Raw genomic sequence first — 19,438 nt, forward strand, 5'->3', positions numbered from 1 at the left:
ATGTGGTAGTGATAACAGTGACATCCATGCCTAAATGTTCATATCTGCTTTTGTTTGCAGAAGCCCCCCCCCCCACCCCCCCTTTCTCTGCTGTAAACTCATATGGAAACTAAATGCAAATGTATCCACTAGATGCTTCTCTTTTGTCTCGCTGGGGTTTTGGCTTGTTGCTGTCCCACCGGTGGTTTTTAACAGGCCTATCACTCCTGACAGGAGGCTTCCCAGCTCATTTGAGCAAAGCCAGGTCTAGTCTGCAGGGGAAAAGAACACTCCTGTCTCCTAAATTTTAGGTTTGCTTTAGCAACCATCTATGCACAAGCTGTTGTTGGGTGCCACCAGCCTATAAAGTAGTCTGTGTACAATGGCCACAAACAGCCCTGCTTATTAAACCATCACAGTTAATTTGAAATGTTAACAGAGGTGTCGTCTCTGAAGTAGTTTGGAGAATCAGTTGGCCTTCTTCTCGACATACATCACCACCTTGGCATGCAGATTGCTGTGCAGAGGTCTTAGTTAATGGATAATTTCACTGATGAGCGATCTGAACTTGTAGCTATTATTTTTTCACATTTCGTGTTGCCCTCCTCTGATTTGATTATAGCTCGAAAATGATTTACAGCATTTCTTTTGACACTTTTATTTTTCATTTCAACTTTTGCACCCGGCAATTATAGTCAGTTTTTGATTATGGTGCCATCTGTCACCATCCACCCATGCTACATAATGCATTTAACATTCTGCATGCTGCTGCAGTGTGTTTTCTCCTGGCCTCCATTCAAGAAGTGAAAGGAGAAGAAAACGTCTAGGTGAGCGTCGTCCTCTGTGGCGGCGACAGCTGTAAAACACATTGATTTGATAAATAAGTTCAACAAAGCTGTTACTCTAAAAGGTCTGTGTTTTCTACGTCCACACTTAAAATCAAATTAAGTGCTTTGTTTTTCCACTGCTCTGCCAGAACTGTTAACAACACAATGGAATGCAAATGGTCCTACATTTAAATAGAGGGATTTCACACCTTCAGTCTTATCATGAGACAGGGCAAAGCTGCCAGGAGATGGACACTCGGGGCTCAGCAAACTGACTTTAGCCTGTGGTGTGTAATTAGGTTGGATAAAGAGGCACTTCCCTGGTGTTTGTATGCCAAGCAGACACAAATAGAGCTGCTCTGGATAAACCACCTCTTATTTGATAAGATAAGTGTAGCCAAGAACTCCTGTTGAGACAACTGTTTATTGTCAGATATAAGTTTTTGCCCCGAACTCCAGCACTTTATTGCAACCTTATGTTTTGCTGACATTAGCTTTACTCCCTCGTTGTTTGGGATCCAACAGATCCCACAGCTGTAAAAATGATAGTAACTGCAAAATCAACGCATTTTTCTTCAAATAGTATTTTTATTAGAACTCAGTGAAATGACAAAACCTTCAACACAAACTTTACAAGTGTGACAAAACAAAGAAATCACCATAAAACACCAAATGAGGAGATACTTGATGTTTCAGATGTTATATGGGCCACATGAAAAAATATAGATCCTTTTTTCAAAGAAATGTATGTTATCCTATATATAGTGATGTTATTTATGTCTGGAGTCTAACTCCCTGCTGGACCTCTGATGAACAAACTGACATAAAACTCAAATTCCAGAAATCCAAATAGATTTATTCTGGAATTTGGAGAGGTACTAATCCGTTTAACATTATGCTCAAAGGCACTTATCATTAAATTATGCAAAGTCAAAGAATGAAGTTGATAAAACAATGTTATTTTTTTAACCTGGTAAGGGGCCCCAGGGTCTCCAGAATCCCCAAACAAAAAGGGTTAAAGCAATTTTCCTCATTATCATATCTCGCGGGGAGATTCTAAGTCAATTTAATATTAGTGAAATTAGTGAAAACATTGCCTTCATTATCTTCGGGGACTCATATAATTCACAGTTTGTAAACTGGAATGGAAGCAGGCCCCATAAGTCTTCCTTAATACACACAGTTATATATTATCCACGACCTCAGGCACATCGTACATGCGTGCCTCCGTTTGTTATTCTATGATTTTCTTTTTATTCGGTTTTGTTTTGACAAAGGAAGTACAAACAGGGGAGTAAACGGAGGGGTAGGGAGGCTCCCGGAGAGTTTTTACACACTGGGTAATTAAGCGCTTTGACTGACAGCAGAGTGCCAAAAGGCGCAGACGCAGTCCGATTTTACAATCTCCTCTTGTTTCCGAGCTCCGCACCACCAGAGCGCTTTACCTCCCCAAACTCTCGTAGGAGCCAGACGCACCAGAGGAGCGCGACAGGGCTGCAGCCAGAGAAGACTGCCTCTGGACTTTACCCAAACCCGAAACTCAACACATTTTACGCACGTCGATCAACCGAGCTCCGCGCTTCTTCTGCATTTGTTTTTTCTTATTATTCCGATTTTCTTCATGAAGTGAGTCTTTTGGTTCGCTTGTCTGAGTTACGCTGTGAGTTACTTTATTGTTGCAAAAAAAAGAAAGAAAAAAGAAAGAAAGAAAGAAAGCATGAGGTCTACTTCTGAACCGGTTTGGAGGATGATCCGCCTGGCTGTGACAGTGGCGCTCGTGTCAGCATGCAGAGCGACAGAGTACGAGTACCTGGGCTGGAAGTCGGACACGTACAACGGCGGGCGCAGCTACGGCAAGCCTCCCCAGTGCGTGGACATCCCGGACGACATGCGGCTCTGTCACAACGTCGGCTACAACCAGATGCTGCTGCCCAACCTGCTGGAGCACGAGACCATGGCCGAGGCGAAGCAGCAGGCCGGCAGCTGGGTGCCTCTGGTGCACAAGAACTGCCACCCGGGCACGCAGGTCCTCCTCTGCTCGCTCTTTGCGCCCGTGTGCCTGGAGCGGCCCATTTACCCGTGCCGATGGTTGTGCGAGGCCGTGCGGGACAGCTGCACCCCTATCATGGAGGCGTTCGGCTTCCCCTGGCCGGAGATGCTCACCTGTGACAAGTTTCCCCAAGACGACGTGTGCATCGCCATGACGCACCCCAACGCGACCGAGGCCACCAAACCTACAGGTAGGCTGACAACATCACTATTTAAAAACACATTATTGTAGAGTATTTATTGTATTTATTAAGAGAGGCCCACTGAGTGTGAATGCTTTTTAACTTGTCCTCAGTTGTGTGGGGGCTGCCCAGTAGGACCACAGTGCCTCTGTGGTCACTGCAGCTCCGCAGGGAAATTTGTGGGTTCAGTGCCTCAAAAGTACCTTGATGGTAGATGACGGAGCGGGAAATGAGTTCTTACTGCTCATAAGCTTCTCAGTCCAGAAAACTAACGTAAGTCTAATTAAAGATACATTTCTCCGCGCTGCTCTTATAGGATTACAAACAGTGATTAGTTTCAAAATGTATCAGACTCATATTTACCCATATAAGGAATGTGACTCCGGTTTAGTGGCTGTCAGTGTACTCACACACAACATAACAATCTTCAGAAAGATACACAAGGAATGATTACAAACAGGTGAAAGCGTTTCTGTGAGCTGTAAACAGGATACAAATAGTGCAACGGTGTGAAGAGTTCACGGAGCGCTGGGTTCAATATTGAATGGAGATCTGCTGCGCCATCTTAGTCTGCTGCTTACATTCCTTTATATATTTTTCAGCTCAATAAAAATGTGTTTTCCGTATTAAATTCTACAATATAATGAAACATAAACATCATAAGTTCCCGGATCCCAGGGCCTTATCCATGACTGTAGAAATACTGCTGTAAGTGTCCTCAAACCTTTGACTGGTTGACTGGTACTGTATATATTGTGTACCTATAGGCATATATATATATATATATATTAATATACTATATTAAAAATAACCACAATGTTTAACTCATAAAAATATGAGGAATCTCAGTGTGGTTAGTTGTAGCAGCTGCACTGCTGGAGCCCGAGATGATGCCTTCAAATGTCTTGTTTTGACCAAAATTCACTGATATTCAATCCACAGTCAGAAAATTGTTGAATATTCTGCAGCCACTCAGGATTCCCTTCCTTTAACTACTTCACTCAGAGTGACTACCTGACCGAGAAAACAAACAGCCGCCACTTTTGCCACTCTGTAAAAACTGACACCCGTGCAGTTAAATTGGCTTGAGAATGTTATTTCAGGGGTGAAGGTATGTTTGCAGATGCAAATCCCAACACAAACAAACCAAATACAGCCTTTTGGGGGAGAACATTGAGCCGTGAAACCCTGGATTTGATCCTGTCTTAAGACTGTCAACCCACCTCACATGCTTACGTTCTCTTTCAGTCTATAATCTTCTGCTATAAGCTCCGACTTTGATGTGAATATGAAGTTGTCTGCATACTGTTGACTAAGGGTGATGCTGTAACATTGAAATAGCTCTGACAGATGGGAGTCATTTATCTGAAGGTGTTTGCTGAGCTGGAGGACAATGCTGGGAGGAAGCCCAGCAGCAAAAAAAAGTGAATACCTGCATCTGTTAATTTACATTTTCTAGCGAGCCATCACTGACAGATGCAATAAAAGTGACGAAAAATGGAAAGACATAGACGTAATTTGAAAAACACACTGTCCAAATAATGTGTATTACGATCCATTCTGGAGGTGAGCGAGAGCCAGCGGTTTCTAAACAAAGCTCTCAAGGACATGACTACTCCCCCCCCACCCCTGGGCCCCCCCCTCCGGACATCATCTATCACTAATGGCTCTCTGGCTGCAGATTCCCCAAACCTGCTGGGACTCTTGTGTGTGTGTGTGTGTTGGTCTGAAGCTGAGTCAGACACCTCATACAGCATCAGGGGAGAGGAGGTGGGGGTGGTATGTTGTAACATGGTCCAAAAATACGGCCTTCCAGCAATAACCTGATGAGCCAAGCTGATAAATACCAGAGAAACCCTGAAAAATGCACAAAGACAACAAGTATGAATAGTTTTGGTGTTTTGTTGCGGTGCCAGCATCCCTGCCGGTCGCCTAGGTGAGGCATACGCCAGGGAGGGGGAAGTACAACCATCTCATTCACTTTAACCATAAAATAGAGGGGAATTTCCATCATCACATCATCAACTTACTTATATTTCAATCTTAAGCCATAAATACACCACTTGAGGACATTTTCGCAGAACGTGCTGGCCATAAATGGGGGGACTGTGGATGTTCCAGCGATTACACAGCGCTCACTGTATCTGGAGAGTGGACATGTCCCGTGTGTGTAAAGGGGGGGTGGGCGTTATTGACAGACATGGTGGTATGGACGGAGGCCCGTTTTTCTGAAAAAGACTCCCTTCTCAGGGTTAAGGGGACCACACAGAGCTCAGCGCTATACAGACGTCACCTGTTATCATCTGTCGTCGGCGCCGGTGATAAATAAAGCCGGCGTGTTCCCGCAGGACACAGACCGACGCCTGTAGGAGCAGAAACCGGTTCACCCGGTGTCCCGGTGCTCTGATACCAATATCTTCCGAGAGAGTGTTCATATATGATGACAAAGCTGCTTATCTTCTCAACTGTTCTCCTTAATGATTGTTAATAGAGGTGAGCTAACAGTGCTCACCACTCACTGCTCCATACAGACTGGTGATAATTGATTTAAAGGAGAAACAGGCTCAAATAGGCAAAGGGACCCCGTGACTCTGTAAACAGTGTCTGTTTTCACAAGCTCTTCACACCTCGGTGTTACTTTCACAAGCTTTCGTTAAACACATGTAATGGACAACTGGCAAAGGAGAGAAAACTATTTGTTTTTTTTTACTCTTCCACTCAATTGATCCAGATACTCGCTGTGACATGGAAATGCAGTCGGTTTGAAAATGCTGCAGGACGCTGCGATCGTTTTGCATGTCCAAGTTTGTTTGGAAAGTAAGCTCAGCTGTTTGGCAAGCAGCGATCATTTGCGGTGTTAGAAAAAATTGAAAAATCGTGTTGGTAAAATATTCGCAGATATGCCTCTAGACTGAATTACTTTTTGGCAAAAACACATTTTGGCTCTTTGTCTTCAGTCGGGCTTTTGTCTCCGAGCTGACTATTACCTTTTTTTTGGAATGTCAGAACATTCCTTCGAGCTTGGATTGAATATCATTTCCATTTATTTCTTCCACATTTCTAATGCCTGTTCTTTTTTTTTTTTTTTGCATTGAAGGGTGTATACATCGCTGCTGAAATTTAAAATGGAAGGATCCATTTTGAAAACTGTCTAAATGTAGCAAAGAGCAAGCAGAGTTTACTGCAGCTCTTAGTTACAGCTGGCCATAAAAGCTGAAGACATTCCTCACTGAGGTCAGGTCATCAGAGCGTATGAAGACAGAGACCAAGGAGTTTAATACGCCAGAAACTAAATAGGATCTCTGCATGGAGGGAGAGGCTAGATTTGCATGATAGATCATTTTCAATTGGAATTCAAGGGCAGGGCTGTGAATATTTGTAATATTTTAGTGTGACCCCCTTTCATTCTTCATTCTCACTAATGAGAAATTGCTGTTTTGTTGCCCTTTTCATGCTTTCTCTGAAGCAACTTTCAATATTTTTGCCTCTTCTTTCCACTGACTTCCAAACCGTGTCCCGTCTTCTTTTTTCCACAGGTTACTCTCCCATCTGCCCTCCATGTGACAACGAAATGAAAACAGACGCCATGCTGGAGCACATGTGTGCCAGCGAGTTCGGTAAGCATCCTTCCAAAACACACACAACATGCAAAATACTGTACACACACACACACACACACACACACACACACACACACACATAGACGCAGCCCGCTCTGATACACCTTGACATGTTCCACAGTGAGCAGCAGGAGTTTGCCTTTCATCTTTAAGCTTTAAAACATTCCTTGAAGTCTTAACGTAAGCATGATTTAAGTATGTAAAACTACTTTTTTTTTTTTCTGAAGTGCAGCGTGTACCTGACCATACTTGGCCATTTCCACTCCAGTGAAAGCTACAAAGCTTTTTTCATGGGAGTCATTTTCCTGGTTAGATTAATCAAGTGCTCAGTTTTTATGTAAAAGTGACTTGTGAGGTTTTATCGCTAAGTCAGAGCTTGTCTGATTTGGTGACTAATGAATTGGGGTCATTAAAGTTTTTATTTGGCAGGTCTTCACAGTAGTAAAGAGGGATGTTTGTTCTGCTGTCTGGGCTGACTGTGGTTGCAGAATACCCTCTGTCTGTTCACAGTTCACATTAATCAAGTAGTTAATGATAAACCCTTCATTTGTCTTTCAGGTGAATGAGAAAGTGTGTCGGTATTTCTTTAAGAACTACATATTGCATAACTTTAAATGAGTTGAACTTTAACCTGTATCAGGTAATGATGTCATACAGTACAGTGCATTGAAATAAGGAAATAATTATTTTGCCAAAATTTGACACTCTAATGTCCTTCCTCATATTTTTTACAGTGTGTTGTTTTATCGCTGCACATGGAAATAATCATGCAGAGAAAAATACTTAAAGCCCCTGAAACCTTGTATTTGTGTATAACATTTAATAGTCATGACTAAATGACTACAAAAACAGTCAAAAACTCAACTAATCTGCGTCATCAGGACTGTGTGGGTGGGATTTGATCAGATGTGATTGACAGTAACCTGGAAACATTAGCAAACAACCTCACATCTGTCATCACATTTTCATTCCAATGTTTGTGAATCCTGATTGGTGCACACAAGTATGTGACTTGTGAATGAGCCCTGACCACTTAAAACCAATCAGAAGAGCAAAGACACGTAAATCACTCATATGAAGAAAGAACCAAAACTGCTTTAACTCTGACAGAAAAGAGATGATTGAGAAAACAGGTTTTCAGAGTCTTTAATATATATATAAGCTAATGTGGACTAAAACAGACTAATGTGATTAAAGCTACCGTTCAACAGCTTGTTTGAATTCTAGAGTAAATTAGCACTCCCGCGCTGTCAGTAAGCTAGGACAGTATTGTTCTCTTTGCTAATGCAAAACAGAGAAAACTAGGGAGCTAAACTAAAAAATCATGAAAATCATCATGACACCAAAGCTTCTGAGCTTTTTCCACAGATGGAAACATCATAAATACAGGTAAAGTGTGTTTTATAAAGCGAGCACAGTAACGACAGCTCGGTAGTTTATGATGAGGCCACATGGATCACAGTCCATCTGATCGATCGGAGCTTTAGTACACTTATATAGATTATAGACGCATTAATAGTCTTATACTCCTGGTTGGTGATGTTTTTGAAATCTTGCTTCAAGGTTGTAACAAAAATTGTGTTTCAAACAGTTGAACTGAGGTGAAATAGAGTTTTGACAGCTTTCTAACCTTCGTATCTGAAAAAGTGTCCTTCAGCAGCTCAACTTTCAGATTAAAAACCACACACTTGTGAAATATTTCACATATTATTAAAAAATGTTCCTTCACAAGGGGAATGTCTGGGAATCAGAGAAGCTCTAGACAAGTCAGGGAATATCTGACAATTTTGGAGAAGGATCACCTTACATGAATATAAGACAGGTTTCACACATTCATTCCATTAGAAGGTCTTCAGCCTGACGGGAATGGAAACCAGACTGAAAACAACATTAACAAATCAAGGAGGAAAGAACATATTTAGCTGATGGGGGCTCTTGATTTCGTTGTGGAAATTTGTGAATTTCGCGTGATGAAGTGATGCACTTAAAGAGGACATTGAAAGCTTTGAGTTCAATTAAAAAAAACACAAACATGGACTGAAGTGCAGTTATGAAGACTTCCAGGAATAATGTGTATACGATGCACACAACATGCAAGATGTTACGCTTTCATGTTTTATTCGACGGCTTGACCAAAACTTGTGGCAGCTTGAATTCCAGGTGCCATACGGAGCAAACACGGACTGGATGCATATTGGAAACAGACTTTCTTCCAGTTCTCAGGACAAGTTTAAAGTTACATTTGTTTAAGGAATTGCCATGTTGTTTATGCTGCGGTGATGGGACTCGCCTTTTTCAGTCTGCGCCCTGGTTTGCCAAGAGGAGAGTGGCACATTACTGGCTTGTTTCATCTCAGATGAAGACAGATGTTGTTTTGCTTCCTTGTCATAAGTCCCCTAACCAGCTGACATGTGAGGATACACAGACAGATTTAGTATCAGGAAGAGGATGAGACACTGCGCTGCTTATGTTGCAGGTTTGGACCCATAAGGGACCGACCTCTTCTGGAATGCAACAAATGTCACTGTGATTTCAGTTCGGTGTGTGGTTGATTGCAGCGGGTAAACAACTAATGCACATCCTGACAAGAGATAGCATCACTGGGTATATCGCAGCAGCTATGCTAAAGATTTGTTTGTTGCTTTTTCCAGCCGATGGAAATTAGTTCTGGTCTGATGAGAAAACTGCAACAATAAATATATCTGACAGCGACTGTAGCCAACCATGACTTAATGTCTTGTCTTGAGGAAAAAGAAAATATGCCAATGGAAAAATCCCAAGCTTTAATCATGATCTGTTTTATCCCACCAACGAAAGATAAGGCCATCATCGTGATTGCATTCAGCTAGTTTTGACTTGACTGAGAGTGGACACACACAGTTGGTAGCTGCATGTTTTAGGAGCCACTCGTTGCAGACAGGCTTCGTCTGTTTTGTTTGGAGAAGACCACAAAATAGATATGATAGATAAATTTCTTGCTCATCTCGGTGAAACATGGGGATGGAAAACCACAGAGAGGCTTGTGGAATGAATCAGTGATTTGCACTGAAGTCTTTATTAATCTGCACGGACCAATCATGTGTAAAATATCCCACACTCTGGCAGTGAATTAGCATTTTTGTCGACTGAAAACCTCACTTACTGGAAGTTGTGAAAGGTCTGTTCTCACTTAGAAGTTAAGTGTGAAGTTGTTTTTTCTTTGGTATTTTGATTGTTTGACGCCCTGCTTAATTGCTTGCCATCAATTGCACAAGTGTATTTGACTTTTCCCTGTGGTTTGGTCCTGATAAATGCAAAGAACACAGTGTCAAGACAGTGTTTGATTTAAGGTGGTTGGATGTGGAGTTTCTCTGGCAGAGGAGAAAAGATTCTTGTGAGTTAGATAAGTGCGTTCAAGCCGCTGCACCAGAATTACTCTAACAAGTAACAGGTTTTCAGTCCAACACTGTTAATTCCTCTAGTGAACACTGTGACACTTGCTGATTCTAACGAAAACATAATACCAGTATACACACACATCCTATTTGCGGCGCTCAGCTGGTAACAGATTTACAGCACATCCCACTCAACACTTTGTTCCCACTGCAATTTATCTCCGTGCTTAAGGTTTTACGGTACCTCATTGTCTGAAAAAACTCTAACACCCTTCAATTAAATCTCTCCTGTGTCCCGGACAGCTCACTTTGTTGTTGTTGCCAAAATGCTCATTCCCTTTGCTGGTGCAGTAAACAACAGGGCAGCCCTGCACTGCAGGAATGATCACCTTATCGGATCAGTTGTGTTGCCGTTCTTGTGAATGAGGAGCAGCACACACCCTCCTGCTGGGTTTATGACCCCCCCGGGAGCTGGAGGTCCTGTCTGTGTCTCTGAACCGTCAGAGGAAATGAGGTCAGAGGTCAGGGACCAGAATAGAAGAAGGGAATTACCAGCAAAATAACAGTTGTCAGCTGTATCGCCTGAGATTACAGAAAACTGTGTTCAGTCATGTTAACATAACATAAATATCTGTTTTCATTATTCTACAAGTTATTCTAAAGGTTAAAATAAGCATTTACTGTTGAAATTCTACTGTCAACCTTTGTCTATAGATGAATGCTTTATAAACATAACACTGGAACATAGTCAGATTTAGTGAGTGCAGTATTCACATCCTTTATATGAGTAACAGTTAGAATACAACAAACATACAAACATTAAAACATTGAAGAAATATTACAAGGAAAAGTGAAAAAGTGAAGTATTCAACAAGATGTGCTGCGTATCAAAGTTAATTTTAGAACCAATAAACATTCCTTGTTCTTCTGACTTGAAATCTTGTGACTTCTAGTGAACACAAGCACGGCTGACTGTCCGCTAAACTCAGCAAATTAAGTTTATGGAAACATGATGAAATCAAATTCTATTAGTAGACTTCCCAGCATGCATTGTTTGAAGATTAAAACTATCTTTCTGTGTTAAGTCACTGTTGTTTCCTCTGATAGTAATCAGCCAACCACGATGACTGTTAGTATCCGCTTCATCCCCCCCCCCCCCCCCCCCCCCCCCGCGTTAGTTACGGCCGCAGACGCCTCATCTGTTGTCTTTGTATGAACTCTGGTATAAAAGTGTCTCCAGCAGCTTTAAAGCCTTCGTGGCAAATGAACAACTTGTTCTTGAGACTGAGAGAATGTAACCAGAATTCATTTTAATATCATAACATTATTAAACTCATGAAGTCCAGTTGTTTTTATATTATAACAAAAATCACATTTTGAAGAAAGCAAATTAACTTTTAACCTTTTAAATTCATGTGTGATGTGAATGTAATCTCGCAGACCATTTCCATAGTAATATTTATCGATATATAGTATATAGTAAGTATTTTTATTAATATTGTGATATTGATTTCAGCCATATTGTCCAGTTCTAGCCAGAATGAGTTCCTCGAGGTTCTTGTTCAATCAAAGCGTGGTACCTTTATCCTCTCAGTACAACAGGCAGGTTTCTGCTGCTCACATGACTTTACAGTCCGTGTTTGATACATGAAGTACAAGAAAAACATGTAGACATGGCAGCAACATCACCGACTGGATGGATTTTCATTCTAAACTGACAACAGCATCTCTGTGCTCTGATGTACAGCGATGTACATAATGATGTTAGAAGATATTAGGCCAAGCAGGGACAGTTTCACCAGCCACAAGTAAAGAAACAACTAAACAGTGAAATTATTTGATGTTAACTTCTTACTGTATGCTCTTACTGAAGAGATTAAACCCTCAAACAGTGAGGTGCAAAGAAAGTTCATAGCGTCAAAGGATTATCGGGGATGGAGGATTTATCGAGATGAAATCTTTCAGGGGTGGGCCAGGCCTTCTCTTTTATGACTCACTAATTATGAATGCTGCCCATTTGGATTTCACTGAACACTAAGCCTGCTCACAGAGACCGTTTCAGAGACTAGAGACAAAGGATAAAAGTCTTAATCCCTACCATGTGCACTCTTAATACTGGGAAAAACAGGGCGGCTCTTTTTTAACACTTTAATTAACGAAGGAAGATAGGAGCGCGAAGCAAGAGATGAAACGTAGGGAAGTTTTTTTTTAAGTGCTAATTCAGTTTTTTATGTCAAGCATGATTCAACGAAAAGTGTGTCAAGAGGGATTTCGTCTCTAAAACTATAAAGACATTTGGGCAAAAGCCACAGTTTTATCAGTTAAGATCTTTGTTGGAGTGTGAAAATGATTCATGCTCAATCAGGCTGTTCCCTGCACTATAGGTCACAAGACTTTATCTCAGACATGACTCAGTGATTTATCCCGACACGAGCCCTGTGAATGAGATTGGACAAAGCATGCTTCTTTTTTTTTTTTTCTCGCATTGCCGTGTCACAAGGTCGTCCCTGCCGCACTCACATCACTATACATCAGCGGAGAATGAGGGGATGTAATGTGTGGAGGCATATGGAGATTTGGACCACCAAAGTCTGACTCGTGCTCCGTTTCAGAATGGGAACTGGAGGAAACAGAGAGATTAGAAGGTTAAATAGAGTTTAGTGAAAGATCAGGCGTATTATTGTACATCTGAGAAATCCAGACGGAGGTAAAAGTCATAAAAGGTGGCGTAAACCAATACGCTGTTGCACTGCCCGTTGTTATTAAGAGCATTTCCAGCAATCACCAAAACTCAGCAGACAGAAACATTATTGACGAGGTTTTATCTGCAAAGTAAGACTCGGTCAGCTGTTTTTAATTATTTATCAAAATAAATAGTAACTGAACCAGGGAATGGGGTCCACATGAGGCGCAGTGTTGAGATCAATCAATAAACTGATAAATTAGTTTTGGTGTGTAGATAAGTATCAAGACAACGCAGCGCCAAAGATTCTGTTTGTTTGAGATATAGTTTTCAAATGTGAAATGTCCTGCTTAGTTCAGTTCTTGGTCACAATTATTTTTTAAAAAAATGGCCAATATATCATTATCAGATCTCAGTTATTGATATCTGTATTTGCCTAATAAATCCATCATCAGTATGTGTGATGTGGTACATTTAAACTCAAACATATTCTTGCCATTATTGTCCTTTAGTGCTCTGTTACTTGGTGCTGCTTTGTTTAACACAGAATGACGTCTCCATTAGACTTTAATAACTGACATCAGTAGCACAGGATGCAGGCTCAACATGCTGTGTTAAGTGATTAACTGCTATGCTAATACATAAAATAACCCGGAGATATCAGCATGTTATGTTATGCATTTCATTCTGATATCTGCTTGCCACGTGATTAAAAAAACAACATAATAATTTGTCTACTTTCCCTTTTATATGTATTAGGCCACTGTAGACAAATCAATTATCAGGCCTACTTTATAGTAATACTTATAATAATATGCATCAATTTAGTGAAATACTTTGATTTTAAGATCTTTGCTGGATTTGCCAAAAAAGACATTTTTGTCTGATTATTTTATCTATCAACAAATTCCCAATGAATTTTCTAGAAACTCAATTATATCACAATACATGTATATGGATATGAAATTACACTCATCCCTGTAACAGTGAAAGGGTCTTGCTCAGTGTAACTTACTGTAATTCCACTACTATTGGCGGTAACCAGTAATGTAACTAATTACTTGTTCAAATTAAATAACTCAATTACAATTACTGAAGTTTAAATGGGCTCATTACTTTTGTCTTACATGAAAATAGTGGACAGCTGCAGAGGACAGCAGACAAATGCACAAAGTCACGTCATTGTAGCCGATTCGTGGTAAAACATAAGCCTCGTCTCTGGAGTTATAATGTTATATACTGTAAATAATACCTGTTACTGAACTGCTGCTGCTCTTCCTGGTTTGAGACTTTTGAGTTCTTGTATTTTTGTGAAACTGGATTGAACAGAACTGATTTTAGGGTTGTGGCCCTTTGTTGAGTGGATTAAACTGAGATTTTGGGACGAGTCACACTTTTGTGTTAAAAGTAACACAAAAATTACTTTCCCTAGTAACTAATTACTTTTATATGCAGTAATTGGTAAAGTAATTCAATTACTTTATGAAAGAAGTAACCAATAACTGTAACTAATTACTAACTTGCCCAACGCTGGTCTTGCTTTGGATAGTGATAGTCACCTGATATTACTCAAAACAGTGAAGGAATATGCCAGAAATTTAGCATAAAGCACCGGGGCTAGTAATCTACCCTCATCTAGGATATGCATGATTTTAGTAATTATCAATGATGCATTCAGCCTCTCACATAATTTAGTTATTGACCCTAATTTGGTAAAAAGTCAGCTTGTGATTGGTTGGATTCGGTGAATAGTCAACCCCTCCTTACTCACACAACTATAATGGAGGCTACCTTCAGTAAGGCACCCAAATGGATGTGTTTGGTGGCCATCAGCTGGCCATGTTGGGAATGTGTGAATAACAGTGAAGTGTAATGGTGCTCAATCTGCCGCTGAGTTAAGAAGAGTGCATGCTCAAACCATTTGATGGAAAGAGTAGAAAAACTAAACTGTTTTTAGCCTTTAGAGAATCACATCAGTCTTATCCCTCAAGAGATGATGCTGACTTTCCACTGATACCCTTTAATATGTTTCATTTTGCACATTTTGCACACCACACACTGTGCATGTCTAACATTAACTAACAGTCTTTAGAGCAGTATGAGGTAATTTTTTTAACATGTTACATTTCTTCGCTTGCAGCTTTCAAGACCAAGATCAAAGAGGTGAAGCGAGAGAACATGGACCGCAAGGTGATCCTGCAGAAGAAGAAGAAGATGTTGAAAGCAGGGAGCCTCAAGAAGAAGGACATGAAGAAGCTGGTGTTGTACCTGAAGAATGGTGCAGACTGCCCCTGCCAGCAGCTGGACAACCTGGGGAACCAGTATCTAATCATGGGCCGCAAGGTGGATAAGCAGTACCTCCTCACGGGCATCCACAAGTGGGACAAGTCCAGCAAAGAGTTCAAAAAGGCCATCAAGAAACTCAAGACCCACAAATGTCCTGCCTTCGAGAACGTCTTCAAATAATATGACCTCTGCCTCCTTTGGCCGCATCTCATGCTACATATGAACTTGCACAAGCATTAAAATCCCAAACTTTGCTTTCTATCATCCTGTTTATATCTATATATCTTTGTATATTTACAGATATAGTTTGAAATGTCCATTGTTAAGTTTTAGTTAAATGTGGTGAGTGATGACTCCACAAATTAAAGGGTTGGGTATCCTTTTTTTCTTCTGCTTAAGAAAAGGACACTATAGTAAAAGCCCTCCCACACTGAATCATAATTTCCACTATATGTATGTAGATACTTTGTTACACTCTTCCATCCTACAGGTCAGTGGACTCTGCTTTAAGGGATAGTTCCACATTTTAATAAATATACTTGTTAGCTTTCTTGCCGAGAGTAAAAATGAGAAGAAGTTTTTATGCCAAATATGAAGCAAGAGCCAGCAGACAGTTAGCTTAGCTAACTAGAAACAGCTAGCCTGGCTCTGTCCAAAGATTTAAAAAAACAAGAATTATGTCTTTATATATACATACATACATTTGTTTAGATTAAGCAAATTAATTATAAAGTGTTATAATATGTGAGCTTTAGAGGTGCAGGTAGATTTTTTTATAATTGTTAGGACAGAGCCACGCTGTTAGCCCTGCTACCAGGTCTCCATGTTAAGCTAGGCTAATGATTCTGCTGGTCATCACTTCATATTAATTGTACAGATACTGTATAAGAGTTGTTTAACGGCATCTAACAATTCGCAGGAAAGAAAATAAGCACACTTCCCAAAATGTCCAACGATTTCTCTAAATCTTTCTCATTCTGATCATAAAATAATAAATCATTAAATTGATGATTAGACTACAGAATTGGCAGTTGCTGGTATTTTGAGCTTTAAAAAGCCACACTGTGGAGAGCAGCATCAGATAGGTTTCCTGTTGAATAACTTATTGACAGAAGTATGAGAAAGTGCTGCCGTCAGCTCCTTGTTTTGTAAAGCTAAAGACTGCACTACCAATGATTTTGATCGTTTCCTTTCCATCGCTTGATTTCACTGTTCTTTTTGTTACTTGAAAAATCTTTCATCTGCATCACAAGATAATATATATATAGGCCCATGGCAGAATAGTCTGATTTCCAGTCATGTGTTGTCACCTGACATTTGGCCAAATATTTCAACACATTTCTTTCTCTCCAGATTCAGTCTAATTGCAGAAATCAGTATTCCTCGGTAATGGAAAATTCCTCGCAGCTTCATTTTTTAAAAATGCAAAAAGTATCAAAGTGCAAATATTGCAAAATCTGTGTTCTGGTGTGTTTTGCTTGGTGTTGCTGGTCCGTTTTAGCACTATTTTGTTTCATGATTTGAATGTCAGTGGTACATTGCTGCCTATTACATGTACATACAAATTTTACATAAATATGGAAAAACTAAATTGTGTTTGTGATATTATTTTTCCTTCTATCACAAGATGAATTTAAGTTGTCACTAAATTCTGCCACACAAAGTTTGATATAATTTAGGTTTTTTTTGGACCTTTTTCTGTTCAGGCATCTAAAATTAATCAAGTGAAACAATCTGACACTCTTTGATTTAACAACTCACAATTAATAGGCTGGCAGCATTTGACAAGCTGTCGAGTAGACGTCACATCCTATTAATTGTCCACAAACACAAAAAAATTGACAACTACTTAATACACCCAGACATTTCAAGGTATAGATAATCCAGTATGACTGATATGGCAAAATCTCTGATGGTTTACACAGTTATATCGTCACACAGATTTCTTTTATATTAGGCTATATCCAATCATTTTATAATTTTTTAATATATTAGAGAAGTTGAGTGTATAGGCCTAGGAAATATTGCCTGTAAATTCCTCATTTGCACTGTATTTAGGTACACTAAGCTTTGAAATAATCTCAACATGTTTGTTATTCATTTTATTTTTGCATCGCTATGATTTGCTATTTTAACTGCCTGCAAACATTTTGCATCTTAGAGCTGTCCTGCAATCTCACAACATTCTCTAAACTTTAATTTTGGTCTTTCCATGTAATGTGTGATGACGTTAAAACAAAGTACAGCATGAACTGCCAGAACAGCCAGCTTCTGCTTTGACAGCAATGTCAAACAGAGTGCACTTTTTCTCAGCTGTGCCAAACTAACATTTTCACGCTTTTTTGGAAAGATATAGCGTTACGTTGCCAGACCTATCTCCAGACTGAAGGATCTCTCTCACGCACACGCATGTTTTTATTCCCCCACCAATCTCTCTGAGGATGCTAAATTCTTGTCTGGATGTCTTCTGATTCAGGTTCGTTGTGGTTTCACAGGCTGTTGGTGCCTCGGTATGTGGTGTGTAAATGCTAATCCTAAAATATACATCATTAACAGCTCATGCTGATAGTGAACTTTAATGCTTTCTTAACCAAAGGGCAGCACTGTCTAATCAAATGTCAGATATGAAAGATTTGTTTTTATAAAGTCTTTGCTGATGGATATAGTTTGCATGCTGAACAGACATGACTCTCCTATTCCGTTTCATTTGATTCATGAACATGCAAACGTGTACAAAACCTAAAAGACGAAAGTGCAATAACCTTGTTAGCCAGCCTGCATTTTCCCTGCACAAGAAACATAGATCTGAGTAACTTGATGATGAATACTTTAATGTAAATACTTTTATGTGCTGAAATCCATCATGTCGGTACAACATGCGTAAACAACAAAACATGAAACCATTCTGTCAATAAAAAGGCTTGTTAAAAACCAGGAAGTATCAAACGGACCAACGTCTCGTCCATCTGGTTCTAGTAATGGCTTTGGTATTGGAAAATATATCTCAGATGTGGACTTTGCTTTCTAATCATTACTTCAGCTGCCTTCAAAAGAGCCCCAGAAAACCCAGGGCCAGGATCCAGCTTTGTCCTATTAAGAGATGATCTGCAAAAAACATCCTTTTGGATCCGACGTCTCACTGAAAACCTCAAATTGACAAAACTGATGAAGTACTATTTTGATTGGTTCCATGTCAGAGGAAAGGAAAGTATTCATTTATCCCTCCAATATTGATACCACACACTTGATTTCAGTCTGTGTGATAACTCACTTTTAGGTTGACAACTGGAAACTCTGATTGGATGGAGGAGAGATCTCAGTTGTATGTGCACCAGAACCTGGGTAAATGTGCTTGTGTTTAAGTAAATACCTTTGGCCTGATGGAAACCTACACTTCCTTTAGTGCATATTGTCTGCTCAACAGCTGGTAAATAATATAAAACAGTAGTAGCTGCCAATATTGAAGGACCAACGTGTAAGATTTTGTGCCATCTATCAGAACTGACTTGGCAGAAATGGAATATAATATTCATAAGTATGTTTTCATTAGTTTATAATCCCATGAAAATAAGAATCATTGTGTTTTTGGTACCTTAGAATCAATCAATCAATCAATCAATCTTTATTTATATAGCGCCATATCACAACAGAAGTCATCTCAAGGCACTTTTCACATAGAGCAGGTCAAGACCGTACTCTTTAATTTACAGAGACCCAACAATTCCCCCATGAGCAAGCACTTGGCGACAGCGGTAAGGAAAAACTCCCCTTTAACGGGTAGAAACCTCAAGCAGACCCCGGCTCTTGGTGGGCGGCCATCTGCTTTGACCGGTTGGGTTGAGAGAGAGAAAGAGAGAGGGAAAGGGGGAGGGGGGACAGAAGAAAACAATGACAACAACAAACAACAACAAGCACAAGCAGCAACAGCCAAGGAAGGATGCCATCAGGACTGTGAAGGACCGCGAAGGTTCGGCCCGGGAGTCAGGTTTTTCTGTGAGATGAGAAAGCACAAAAAACTCCGGGGAAGAAGCAAAGTTAGTGACATGCATTGATGTTACATGAATGCATACAGATGGAGAGGAGGAGGAGGAGAGAGGAGCTCAGTGCATCATGGGAAGTCCCCAAGTAGTCTAGGCCTATAGCAGCATAACTAAGGGCTGATCCAAGGCGAGCCTGGTCGGCCCTAACTATAAGCTTTATCAAAAAGGAAAGTTTTAAGCCTACTCTTAAACATAGAGAGGGTGTCTGCACCCCGGACTGAATCCGGTAGATGGTTCCATAGAAGAGGAGCCTGATAGCTGAAGGCTCTGCCTCCCATTCTACTTTTAAAGACTGTAGGGACCACCAGTAAGCCTGCATACTGGGAGCGCAGTGTTCTAGTGGGATAATACGGTATTATGAGCTCTTCAAGATATGATGGTGCCTGACCATTAAGGGC

General features: G+C 40.3%; 1 protein-coding gene across 1 annotated transcript; it reads left to right on the forward strand.

Annotated features, from left to right (window-relative positions):
• The first annotated feature begins 1,787 nt into the window (after positions 1-1,787).
• On the forward strand, positions 1,788-16,591 carry sfrp1a (secreted frizzled-related protein 1a). The gene is made up of 3 exons (XM_042420145.1): positions 1,788-3,046; positions 6,574-6,654; positions 14,855-16,591. Exons 1-3 carry the CDS (start codon positions 2,524-2,526, stop codon positions 15,178-15,180), a joined length of 930 nt encoding a protein of 309 aa, XP_042276079.1. The 5' UTR covers positions 1,788-2,523; the 3' UTR covers positions 15,181-16,591.
• The last annotated feature ends 2,847 nt before the right edge of the window (positions 16,592-19,438 follow it).

The sequence above is a fragment of the Thunnus maccoyii genome, chromosome 9 (assembly GCF_910596095.1).
Source record: "Thunnus maccoyii chromosome 9, fThuMac1.1, whole genome shotgun sequence".
In the NCBI taxonomy this organism is placed as follows: Eukaryota; Metazoa; Chordata; class Actinopteri; order Scombriformes; family Scombridae; genus Thunnus; species Thunnus maccoyii.